We start from the raw sequence: 13449 nt of genomic DNA, 5'->3' as shown, positions 1-13449 counted from the left end.
CCGTGTTGGGCGTTTCGACCTGCCTCCTGCGCAGCAAAACCCCCAGCTCCTCGAGCGCTGTGTGTATGAGTGAGGGGAGGCCTGATTTCACACGCATCTCCAGTTCACAGCACCCGTTCCCCAGCGCGCCTGGGATGGAGGAGCAGGGGCTGCGCGTGCGGCTCCGCAGGGGCCCTTCCTGCGGGGCACCCCGTAACTCCTTGGACACTGCCTGCCCGGGCACGTTCTTAGTCTTGGCATAGATCAAAGCACCTAAGCCGCAGAAAGAGTTAAGAGAATCCAAGGATAAAACAAAGAGGGACTGTTCGGGCAGGAAGAAGTAGCGATTCGCAGGGACAGGGCAGCAGCCAAGGTCCACGTCCGTGTCGCGGAGCTCCTGGCGGGAGCCGTTTGCCAGCAGACATCGCCAGCCGGCTAAAGTCGTCCACGCGACATGGATGACTCTCCACATCCACCCCACAGACTGCAGGGTCAGCATCCCTACAGTTCTGCCCAGCTCTTCTAACCAAGCAATGCAAAATTTTTCAATTTTGATTCTATTTTGCAACACTTTTTTCAAAAAAAAAAAACAACAACAACAAACTTTAAAAAAGAAAACCATTACAAACTTACTTAACATCATGACCAAAGGATAAGGCACCATGCACAAAGAATAAGGAAAGCTATGTGGTGGGGTAATTCCTTTCCTGCAAAGACTCACACACGCAGGACTGCCAAGCAAGGAATACCACTGCAGAGCAGCTTTATGCCAAAAACAGCAATTAGAGCAATTACTACACAGGCTTTTTTGCTTTGTTTTTAATAAATATAAGCTATACAAGCCTTTTAAAAAATCCTTTGGAAATACGATCATGTTTAAGTAAAATCAAAGTATCTTAAAATTACTGAAAAAGAGCTCACAGAAACATTTCTTTCTTTACGTTTTCAGAAGAGAGAGAAGCCTGCCAACAACGAGTGAGATACCTGACATTTTTTGTTAATCATCTAACAATTTCTCTCAGTTTCGACTGTCATTTTCTGAAATGACCAACGTAAAACAGCAGATTTCTTCATTCTGCATCTTAGAGGTAGGAAACATACCCTGCACAGGAGAGTACCTAGTACAAAGTACTTAGCTGTCTTCAAGCTGTGTCAAGTTTTATAGCTACGCTGACACTTGAATCACTCAAAAGTCAGGAAACAACAACCTAAATGCTGTCCTTTTACAGTTATGGTCTCTATCCAGAAAAGCACAAGCTATTATTCCTCAAATAATATAATATACCATAACTACAAATCTAACTTTGTATGAAATGAAATATGCAACAAACAAATAAAATATTATACTGTATTACAGCTTTCATATTTTCTTATTGCAAATAAGGGTTATTTCTCAATGTGCAAACTCAACTTTCCAAAGTAAGGGAATATTCAAATCACATCTGAATCATCCTCAAGTATTACATAAATTACAAAAAAAAAAAAAAAAAAAAAAAATCAGGAAATCAGAAGCAATATTAACACATTTTTTTTCACCAGATTTCAAATTACAACTTTTATATTGATTAACTCAGGTTTTTGCTCACAATAAGGTATTGGACCCAAACATAATAGTTCATAAGTAAAATAGATATGATTGTAATAACAAGTCACATTTAAAAATAATAAAAGCTCTTCCAGTGTTCAAATAAGACACTTCTGAACAGACATTACAGCAACAGCACTAGCAGAAAAAAACAGCATTACTCATTTCCTAGCAATATAACGGAGAACCAGCTGTGCTCCACTTGGAGCACGATATAATTGCAAGGAGCAAGTCTCAGACGGCAGAAAACTCTTAACAACTAAACTCATCATAATTAGATTTCTAATTTTACCTGGAGCATAAGTGACTCCTATAGTTAAAAATGCCTGAACTGTTCCATTATTCCCCTTTTGAAAAGCTGTTTTTCACCCTTTGAACAGAGGCTCGCTCTGTGCCTGAAATATTTTTTTCAAGTGCAAATAGAAGAAAAGAGTTCTCTGCATATGAGTATGGAAGGAAAAAAAATACTCTTTCCTGTTAATAAAAAAAAAATCTGCCTTTAGAAGAACAAGACAGTTGAGATAGTAGCGCGGCTGGAAACCACGACGCCTTTGCTGCAGCTGCTCAGTCAGGGCCTTAAGGCTCTTCCACTGAGGCATCTTCAGCAGCTCCCGCTATAGCTCTCCTGAGCCATCCAGGCACGGGATGCCTCTTATGGGAGAGAAAGCCTCATTTGGCAAAGTGGACCAAGAGCCTAGAGACTTTTTTTTTCTATTCATAGCTCTGCTTTTGAGCAGCTGTAACATGGAATAACTTCCCTTTCCTGTGCCTCTGCCTTCCTGGGTCAGGTCTATTTAAGTTTCCCTATAGCTAATGTTAACCTTGCACATCACAGTATTAAGGGGGTATAACTCGCTGCACTTAACATTTTCCTTACACTGAAATTCACAGGGAAAACAGCTTTCAAAAATATTACATATTATAGCAAGAATTGAGTTACAGGAGGAAGGATTCGGGTATCATTCAAAAGAAGAAAAACAATATATAAATTTAAAGCTTTTAAAAGGCAAATAGCTAACTTTAACACACTGATTCTTCTTTTTTGTCACAGAGCAAGAAAAACTACACTATGACTCTCAGAGATGCCTGGCTTTGATTGTCCAGTCATTTAGTAATTCAACAATATTATGAACTGGTTACAAAATATCTTGTAGGTTTAATACCTGCCTAGATTTTGGTTATTATGCTCATGAACTACTACATTCTCAAGAAAACAGTGCAAGCAAGCAATATACTCATGATGTGGCTCAAAGGAGTACCTCGAAAAGAAGTATTTCAGGTTCAAATACCTACTCAGGGTGTGCACAGTACGAGTCTTTGCTTGGTGCCTGTTGTATCCCTTCTGAACTCCAGAAGGAATGCATAATTCACAAGGAGTCTCATGACCCAGTTCCACTCTCCTTGCAAGTCACCCCCAGGTTTGGCTGGTTTGTGGCCTCAGCCTGACACAGTGACGCAGATTCAGACTGCTGTGAGAAAAAACGAGCTGTTACACTGACACAAGCACCAGAAAAAGATAACAACTTAGAAAATCTCTCTTCCGCAAAGCATCCCTAAGTGTAACCGACACGGTCCTGAGGCTACAGTCAGAAGACCATAACAGAAATAGCTGCCCACCTTAAGATAAGCCACAACTTCCTTTCTGCCAGAAGTTATTACCCTATCAACAGCAGAACTGATGCAAAGCTGAGCCCAGCATGAAAAAGGCCACAGCTGCATTAAAGGTCTATAATCCAAATCTGTATTAAAGCAGATTGATAAAATCTGTGATCTGTTCTATCAAACAAGTGACAGGGTGGAGCTTCCAAACAGACAGAAATAGTTTAAAGGAGAAAAGCCACTTCTGTAATGGCTACAGGCCACAGGAGCACGCATGCCCCTAGGAGACAGCACAGTGAGAGATAGCAAAGGCAGAGAACCACTCACTCATATGCAAGAGACAGCCTTTACAGGGAGGTTTTGTCTGCAGCTGCACTGACTGCTAAGGTGCTCCCGGTGAGCAGAGATGAATGAATCCTTTCACCTCTGCAAGCCGCTGCGCTGAACCAGGACGAGAAGGGTGAAGGGCTCGCACTGCACGGCTCCTTCCAGAGCACAGGCAGCCGCTCACTTGGACTTCTGAAAACCTGCCTCAGGAGATAAAACTTCAGCTGCCTGGAAGCCATCGATTGCTGACCCTCGTCAGCAGTGCCCCAGTCTGTCCATCAGAAGCCGCAGGAACGCAGCCTTCCCAGGTTTGGGAAGGACAGGGAGAAACGCACACCAGGTGACTAAATGAAGAGTGTGAAAACACTAAGCTCAGGTTAACTGAGCAAAACAAAACCACATTCTCTTTTTGATCTGCATAATTTCCTCAATTGCATCTACTCGCTAGCCACAAAAAAAGGAGAGAGGGGGAAGTGCAAAGGCCTGAATAAGGGGTCCCAAACACTGCAAGACTGCTGCTGTCGAGAGAGGCAACTGCACCTGCCTGTTTTCAGATGTAAAATTAAGATACAAATGTGCATAGGGAATGGGGAAGTATTCTTGCACCTTGCTGTGGTTAGGTTAAAAGTCAACATAAGTTCAGAAGTAATATAAAAATGAAACAAAAATGAGTACCAGCAGAGCATTACAGCTATTCCTCATACTGCAACCAAGTACTTGGGGTGCCCTGTTCCTAATACCCTTTCATTACTCCCATCCTTTCAGGTTTCTAGGCTGGAAGAGCTACCAGTGCATTTTCTCCCTGCAGACTAATTCCAAGACCTGGCAATGATAAGTTTGTGCTCTCCCTCATGGACTCTGTCATGCATCATTTCCCCATTGCCCCCACAGTTTTGTCCTGCACTGTAATAATACTGCAGTACTAGAAAGCCCTGGAGAAAGCAAAACTTCAAGAAACATGTGGCTGTAAAGTAGCATTGGAAATTTCACTAGATACACAGTAACAGATCAGGAAAAAAAAAAAAAAGAAGCTCTTTGTTCCCTTTATCTTCTCAGCCTACCTTGCACAGTAGCACCTTCTCAAAGTGCACTGCTAGAGAGGCACTCTTGAATTTGGGGGGTTAACTCTTTCACAGACCTTAAGAGTTCTGATTCACTTTCTCTTCTCTCCGAGAGCCACACGGCTGCATCAAACAGCAAGACTTATGAAGAGCTAACTCATCCGCCTCCTGCCAAGGAAAGGAGCTGGCACCTTATAGCTGTGCAAGATACCACCTCAACTGAATTTCCTGGGTTTCAGGAATTTCAGTTTAGCCAAGCTCCTTGTTGACAAAGGCTACGAGAAAGCACAAAGTAACCCAAATGGAGATAATTTCTGGGCAACACATTTTTCAGCGCTGTATTTGCAGAGAAGTGCTTGATATGTTACAAGTTTAAGGCCTGCTTCACTTATTCAATTGTTTATAGTCTCTGTTAATAATATAATTGCACCAGAATTGACAAAAAATATTTAGAAAACTCTCATAATATTTATCTAGCTATACATTCTAGAGATCTCTGCTACTTTTCAGGTGCCTTAGGGTTCTGAGTATCCTTAAGAGCACTTTTTGTAATAAATGTTCAAAACAGATAGCAATGTTAGCAGGGCAACAGTCAATATTGGAAACAAAGATGTAAAATAGATGCATAAAAGCAGTTGCCTGGTGAACTAGCTTAACCTTACTAAGAATCCTCTACCAGGCTGAAATGTTCCACTTCAGCTTGAAACCAAGAAACTAACAGTACTAGCTATGGTGGATGATCCTCTTTTCTGTGAACACAGTGCTGAAAAACGTGTTGCCCAGAAACCATCTCCATTCCACACTAACTCATCTCAACACTGCTCCCAGTCTCCTCTTGCAAAGCAGAACAAGAATCATTTCAGGAAATTTACAGTACTGCAAGGAAACTCCAAAACATTTTTTTAAAGAAGTTAATACCCACAAAGTCAAGTTTTTCAGTCTGGGAAGCAGCACAAGCAGCAAAGTCTGCTGTAAAGAAGAAACAGGAAGCCCTAAGGCCATGGTGATAGACACAGAGTAGCTGGTAGGGTTACATAACACCAGCACTTGCTTGATACCCCTCGCCACAGAGGGATGAAAATTCCATAATTCTGCAGTTTAAAAAAAAAAAAAAAAAATCAAAGGGCACGCTCCCTCAGTCACCTCACCACAAATTCAGCCAGATTAGCTCAAAGCACTTTTATCAGTGGTTTAAGCTCTCAAAACCATGCTGCAAACATCAAGGAGGGCTCCTACATCCCCTCCTGTGGGCAAAGGGGGCGAATGACAGCGACAACCAGCAAAGCAGGTCCGCATGGGAAGGTAGCACCCGTCCCTCTGCACCAACAAATTAGTCTCTGGCCTCGCTGTTCACAGCAGCTGTTACCCAATAAACAACAGAATGGAGACAAATGAGATGCCAGTGTACACAAGGTCACCTGCCTTGACAGAGGGCAAACAACGCCGCCGCTAACTCAAGATGCTGCAGTAATACCCAAATACATTCAACCACACAGACTGTGAGCTTCATCCACACAAGAAAGTGTGCACAGCCCAAACTCCTGCAAGAATTAATTTCATCAGTATTGATTTATTCCCAGGAATATTTTAATACCAAACTTAACAAAAATACTATTTCAATTTGAATGAGATAAAATCAGCAGTTATAGTAAAGACATAGATTTATTTTTTTCATTAACTTATCCTTATTTGCCATGAGACTGGTTTCCATAGAAATGCAAGCAGACCAAAAACCTGCAAGCAGAAGTGAGTCAGTTTTGCCTGTTTGCATGTCTCTCTGGTTCCCATAGAAACAGACATTAAGAAAAAGCATAAAAAGGATAAAGGTCCTAAAATACCTTTAAGGAAAAAAAAAAAAAAAAAAAAAAAAAAAACAACAACACACACACGTTCTCATAGCTTTATCTCTCTTATCTGCCTTTCCAAAACTAGAGTTGGAAATATCCCTGTGCAAGAGATGAAAAGAGATTAAAGAGTAGTGACTTCCTCAAGCACCCAGCAGAAACTGTTACCAGAACCACGTTCAAACTCAGAAGCTCGCTGTCTATATTTACAAATATAGTTACAAATCATATTAAATTCTGGAAAAAGTATCCATATATATACTTTGTAATAATTCTATGCTAATACACACAGAAATACAACAGAGAGCAGGAAAAGAGTCTCACATGCTGCCCTTGTGCCAGGTATGTTCCAATAGCTTCAGAAGTCAAACCAGTAGAAAAATTGCTAGCTTGGGAGAATGAGTCCAATATTTTCATAACTAGGACATTTTTAATAGAAGCATTACTCTTTACCACCCACTCATTTCCTAAATTGCAAAATCAGCTCTACATGCACACGAGCTTAAGTAACAAGCATCAGCGTGGAGTTTTAACATGACTATACTCTGTCCTTTACAGTTCTGGGTAAAGTGCACTCTTCCACGCTGACGAAGCAAACCCAGGGGCGCCGTCAGCGAGACTCCCTCTCTTACTCTGCTCTCCAGAGATGTCAGCACACCTTCCTATGTGTTATTGCATAGATACCACCTTCCTTCCTCCTCAGAGCCTAGTGCATCAGAATCTTGAAAGGCATTGGAAAAAAAAAGAGTGCTTAGGAAAGATGCTGCAGTGCGTGTCTCATACCTTCACGTCTGCTCCTGTCATTGCCATTATTTCATAAGTTGTCCCTAGAAACTCAACATTTAGAAACATAATAAGCAGAGTTACAATTAGCTGCTCCTCCCAGGTCTTTCTAGAACGAGCAGGATAGCTAAATCTGATAGCAACCTTGTTTCTTTCCTCATATCCTACACCAGATGGCCATTTCTATACCCTCAGCACACCTCAGACCCAGCACTCGAATGGAGGGCTGCACTGCCTGTCAGCAATCCCTATGCAGGAGGAACAGGCAACTCTTAAGGTGTACAAGGTGTACAACTCTTGCCACTCTCACCAGAGACCCAGTCTGCATCAAAGAAATACAGGAAAAAAAAGAAGGAAAAAGGAAAACTGAAAGCTTACCTTACCCTAACACTACTCATATTTTCCCAGTGACCACCAGAACTCGCAACCCCTGCAGCATCCATGGCTCTGCATGCTGTGCTGAACCACTGCCCTGAGAGTAACCGTGTATCAGCACAAACACGAAGCAAGAATCGCAGTCACACACTCCCTAGTGCAAGGGTAAGAAAGGGGCAACAGTCACCAGAGGTTTGTCTTGAATGGGAGATGCAGCTGAACTTAATTCAACCGTAATTAGTTGGCAACAGCTGAATTCCATCTATTCTTGTCAGAGGGAAGATAAGCCTCAGAGAATTCATTCCTTTCTGCTCTCCTCTGTTTTGGCAAGGTGTGCAGTTCCACATGAAGGAGAACAATCTCTCAAAACTCGCTAAGGCATTGGTCAAGGAGGACAAATTTGAAATTAAGAAGGGACACAACAGAAAACTGTCACGTGCATCTTTCACTCCATCCAGAAGTCCAGCCTCCTTTCCTGGAGGTGTCGGAAGCAGTGATAAACAACATATTTTATCCATTAATTTACTTTAGGAGCTGAATACACAAACATGCAAGTCTCAGCATGACTAGCTTCCTTATGGAGTTACCAATTGTATACATCCATAACAACAATGTACACAAGACATATTCCAAATTAGTAAGAGAAAAAAAACAAACGAACAAAAACATTAACAAAGAAAAACACACACGCAGGAAGTAAAAAAAATATATATTTAAAAGTATCACATGACAAATTTGTTTGTGCCCAATATGGAAGGAGTCAAGTTTATTAAAACCGCAATCTCTGAAGAGATTGCAAGAGCATCAGATGTCAGCTCTAGCTTAGCTTCATGCTTCCACTAGCACGAAGAATGGAGCAGAGAAAAGATGAATACGAAAGCTAGGGAGCCACTGTTGCACAGAATAAAGGCAATGATCACAAAAGAAGAGAAAATAATTTAATAAGAAGACGGCTTAAATACAAAATGAATATTCTCAGATCATTAAATACTCCAAAACCAAAAGAAATCCTCTTGGATCATTAAACGCTCAAGAACTAGCAAACAATTTATTTCTGGCCCTTTGAATACCAGCATTATCATATCAGACATAAAGGCACACACTGAAATATGCAGAAATAAATAATGACAGTCATCAAGCACAATCTATTTTATGCACTGAATTGTGCAAATTTCCCACTAGGGAAGGGGAGAAAAAAAGAAAAAGAAAAGAAGGTATAATTGCACCATTATACACAGTTCCATATTACATATGCTCAGAAGCCTAATCACAGCAAATAAGCAACTTCCTTTCTGTCTGTCAATTGTTAACTTCCGAATTCTTATTTATAGAAGCTTATCATTAACTCTTAATACAGAGCTTCTCAATATTTTTTATTTGTATTTAAATTGTGTATAAATTTCTCACATGAAAAATTAGGCAATAACTAAAATATTACTGGATACATCTAGAATTCCTGCATAACTGCTTACAAGACTGCCGTTTACAGAAACATTTTGATGATCTTTATGAGGTATTTGAGACACAAGTCATAAAAACTTCTAAAAGATAAGCTGCACCATCGCTCCTTTTCAGTGGCAGCATCTGATGAGGAACAATAAGCCATGTATTAAGAACAGTATCATGGCTTTGTTCAAGAAACTAGTTCAAGAAACTTAGTATTTCAATTTCCAAGAATAAAAAGAGAACACATTTTAAAAAACAGACACAAAGGAAAAAAGAAAATAAAGAGGTATACAGCTAACAAAACGGCTGTGACATCGGCTCGGGGTGATCCTGTCCTATCCTGCTGGAATGTCCTGGGCATCAAAACCCAGCAGCACCCTGGCCCCTCGCAAGCCAAGGGACACTGTGTGTCTAGAAACTGACCTTGCTTTGCCTACAGATTTGCAACACTGCAGCATTGTACCAAAAAGACAAATTTACACACAAGTCCACACGAAACTGACCGTGTTTAAAATAACATATGCACCTAGAACTAGACATATACACTTCAAAAAATCAAAACCCAAACAAATTTAGACCCCATTCTTGCACCTTGGCATGTGGCATACAAGCAGTGAAGCTCCTCTTCCACAGGCTAACAACGGTGACCCATAAGCTGTGAAGTCATTTCTTGTCAGGGCCCTGGAAAGCCCTGACACAAGTTCAGGTATGAAGGAAGGACACAGGTATTGTCATGTTGTAGCAGATGCATCAAAGTTGGTCTTTTAGCTATACTCTGTCCTTATTTCCACTCAGAAAGTATTTTCCACATGCCACTGACAAAGGTACTACTTTTCAATAGGTCCCAGCCAATATTTTCACTTCCAGGGCCTCAAGCACACCCTAAAGAAAAAAATTCCCTGCCCAGAAGACACTAAGTTTGCCATCTTGTGACCTCACTCTTCCGATACCTGTTCTAGCACAGGATATCTTAGCAGTTCTCTTGTCAAAGTCACTGTATCAGCGCAAAAGGCATTTCTACATCATCAAATGTCCTACAGCATTTAGCAAAAGACATGCATCACGTAAAGGTGGGAAAGTGATTAAGTTTAATAAGTGTATTGAAACAGAAGCCTCTAGCACCACACACAGAAATGGAATGCAGTGAACAGGGAATCAGACTGGCAGCTTTTGGTCTGACAGAAGAGCAATTCTTCTGGGCCAGCGTTTCTCAGCCTCTGATCCAGGGGCACTGGATCATCACTGTGACACATCTGAAAAAGCCCTTGGAACAGCTCCAAAAAGGGATGATTTGTGTTGGGGAAGGGAACTGCTTGCTTGTTTGTGTTTATATTTTGAATACACAATCCTCACACATAAACATGAGAATGGAAAAGCAGCTAAAATAAAAACAGCAGCTAAGTGTTCAAAGCTAAGCTCGGTTTATGTCTGATCTCAGCTAAAATCTCCTGTGGCATTACTGCACAGTACAATCCATGGACTGTATTCAATGAGGTCGGATGTCCCTCTAGACTTGAAAAGGTTGTGAGATGTTGCTTTAGATGACAGATATTTGGCAGATAACGCCAAGACTCCAAGATAAAGACTCCTGAAGGACAAAGTGAGACGGTAAGACAACCAGTACCATATGACTAGAGAAGGAGATGAAGACGCAGCAAAGAGGGGGGAGAGGAGAAAAAAAAAAAAAAAAACTTAAAACACTTATATTGGATATTCCCCTAAAAAACAAAGGATACCAGGAAAGTACTGACAGAATGAGAAAACAAAAGCCATAGTGCTCAAGCTTACTTAATTTTGATTATTAGGAATCGCAAACTAAATACACCGTGAGAACTGAAGTCCCTAACACCAGCCTTGCAGAGCACCAACGTGCTGTTGCACTCCGCCGGGAAAGCAAAGCCATAAAGCGCATTAGGCGACCCCAGACCCGGCCCCTGCAGCGCTCCAGCACTGCCCTGGGCTTAACCGCATCCCCCGCAGCGCCCCCGGGGCCGCTACTTACTGGAGTCCTCCCAGCGGAGCAGGTGCAGCTTCCAGGCGGAGTAGTAGAGGAAGCCGAGCACGAGGAAGAGGCAGAGCGCGAGCAGCAGGTTGCGCAGGAACACGAGCAGTCCCATCTTCCCGCCGCGCCGCCCGCCTACAGCACCTGCGCACGGGAGAGAGACACGTTGCGGCCGCAGCCCTCCCGCGCCGCGCGCGGAGCCGCCGCCGCCGCCGTTAGGGCCGCGCGGATGACACAGCGCGGGCAGCGCACCGGGAGGCGGCCGTTAGGGCGGCGCGGGGCAGGCCGCGCGGAGCGCCCCGGCCCGCTCCGCTGCTCCGCGACGGGCGGCACCCCCCGCGCAGCGCCGCGCAGCGCCGCGGGCCGGGCCCGGGGCCGCGCTCGGGGCCGCGCGCACTGCTCACCCGGCCGCCGCCGGCTCGGTGGCCGCGGCGCGGGGCTGCGGGCGCCGCCATGGCGCCCCCGGCGCAGCGGGAGCGGCCGCCGCGCGGAGGGGCCGCGGCCGCCAATGGGGCTCCGGGGCGGGCCGCGGCACCGCCCACCCGCGCGCGTAGCGGGACCCTCCGGCCAATGGCGGCGCGCGGAGGGCGCCGCCCCCAGCCAATCGCCGCCCGGCGGTGGGGGGGGTCGGCAGCGCCGGGGTCCGCGCTCCCCTCCGCCGCCTCCGGGAGGGCTGCGGCAGGCCGGGGGCGCGGCGCGCATGCGCGGCAACCCCCCCCCCCCCCCCCCACTTCACTGCACCCGTCACTGCACCGTGCTGGACCCCATCACTGCACCCGTCACTGCACCACGCTGCACACCCCCCGTCACTGCACCCGTCACTGCACCACGCTGCACTCCCACCACTGCACCCATCACTGCACCCCATCATTGCTACACCCATCACTGCAACATGCATCACGCTGCACCTGTCACTGCACCGCGCTGCACCCCCCTCCCCACACCCCCCCGATCACTGCTCTGCACCCGTCACTGCACCACGCTGCACCCGTCACTGCTCCACGCTGCACTCCCACCACTGCACCCGTCACTGCACCCCATCATTGCTGCACCATCACTGCAACATGCATCACTGCACCACGCTGCACCTGTCACTGCACCGCGCTGCACCCCCTCCCCACACCCCCCCGATCACTGCTCTGCACCCATCACTGCACCATGCTGCACTCCCCTCACTGCACCGCACTGCACCCCTCACTGCACCGCGCTGCACCCCCTCCCCACACCCCCCCGATCACTGCTCTGCGCCCATCACTGCACCATGCTGCACTCCCCTCACTGCACCGCACTGCACCCCTCACTGCACCGCACTGCACCCCTCACTGCACTGCGCAGCCCCCTCCATCACTGCACCACACTGCAAGCCCCCATCACTGCACAAGCACTGCAGCTGTCACTGCACAGCACTGCGCCATCACTGCCATCATGGTGCACTGCGCTGCTCCTCCAGTCACCACACTGTGCCCACCCACCCCCGCACTGCACCACACTGCACACCCACCGCTGCACCACACCTCCCCTCCAGGCACTGCACTGCACCCCCTCACTGTGCTGCACCCTCTCAGCCCTACACTGCATCCCCTATCACTGCATCTCACTGCTGCTCCAGTCACTGCACCACAGCCCCTCAATCACTGCCCTGCCTCTCTCCGAACACTGCACACACCCCCCACCACTGCACAAGGCTGCACTCCCCCCAGTCACTAGCTCTTTGCATCATGCCCCGTCGCAGCGCTGCAGAGCAGCTCCAAACACTGCACCTCCTGTCAACACCATCCCAACGCTGCACCTGCCTGCAGCTGTGACATCTCTATGCACTGCCGGGCTCCCCTGAGCACATCACCCCCTTCCAGCCTCTGCATGGCGCTGCAGTGACAACCCTGCCTCACTGCATGGCACTGGGCCTGCAGTCCGGTCTTCTAAGCAACAAGCAGGAAACAACCCTCCCTGTGCAGCAGCAGGTCGCTAATAACAGCTGGAAAACACAAATCCCAGGAGCTGCAGCAGGCAGGCACCACGGCGGGCAGGCCCGAGCCCTTGCTGGACACGAGCCGCCAGGCCCGCTCCCGGGAAACGCAACCGGCACCGTCCGCATGCGGGAGGCCTGACGAGCCTCGGGAAGGGCCCGCGGCCGCAGCCTTCCCAGAGCAGCGCCCGCCCCGCTCCCACGAGAGCCGCTGCTGGGAAGAACGGCCACGCGCTGGCACCGCTCTCAAAGGCACTTTGCGCTGTTTGCTTTCTGGCGCTTGTGGCGGCTGGGCTGCGTGTCCCTGGGAGCGACACGGAAGGGTAGATAACGTCCGTGTATTTGTTTCTCGTCGTTAAGTAAAGTTAGGCTGTCACCGCTCGTGCCCAGGGCCGCATGCGTCACCCTCGAGGCCGCTCATCTCATCCCGCCGCTCTGCCCTGCCGCAGCGCTCACACCGCAGCCCTCCACCCCAGACTGCG

General features: G+C 46.6%; 1 protein-coding gene across 2 annotated transcripts in view; it reads right to left on the bottom strand.

Moving 5' to 3' along the window:
* ST3GAL3 (ST3 beta-galactoside alpha-2,3-sialyltransferase 3) overlaps nucleotides 1–11145 on the bottom strand; it is a 169087-nt gene extending 157942 nt beyond the window's left edge. For both annotated transcript variants that reach the window (XM_088526104.1, XM_088526105.1), the window contains exon 1: nucleotides 11002–11145. In XM_088526104.1, the coding sequence (XP_088382230.1) occupies nucleotides 11002–11116 (115 nt within the window). In that variant the 5' untranslated portion in view covers nucleotides 11117–11145. The remainder of the gene's footprint in view (nucleotides 1–11001) is intronic.
* Nucleotides 11146–13449: the final 2304 nt, after the last annotated feature.

Source organism: Tinamus guttatus, unplaced genomic scaffold, assembly GCF_059628265.1.
Source record: "Tinamus guttatus ecotype Peru unplaced genomic scaffold, ASM5962826v1 Tinamus_guttatus_pri_ptg000242l, whole genome shotgun sequence".
In the NCBI taxonomy this organism is placed as follows: domain Eukaryota; kingdom Metazoa; phylum Chordata; class Aves; order Tinamiformes; family Tinamidae; genus Tinamus; species Tinamus guttatus.
The sequence above is the reverse complement of the archived record's forward strand: the minus strand, read 5'-3'. Positions and strand labels throughout refer to the sequence as shown.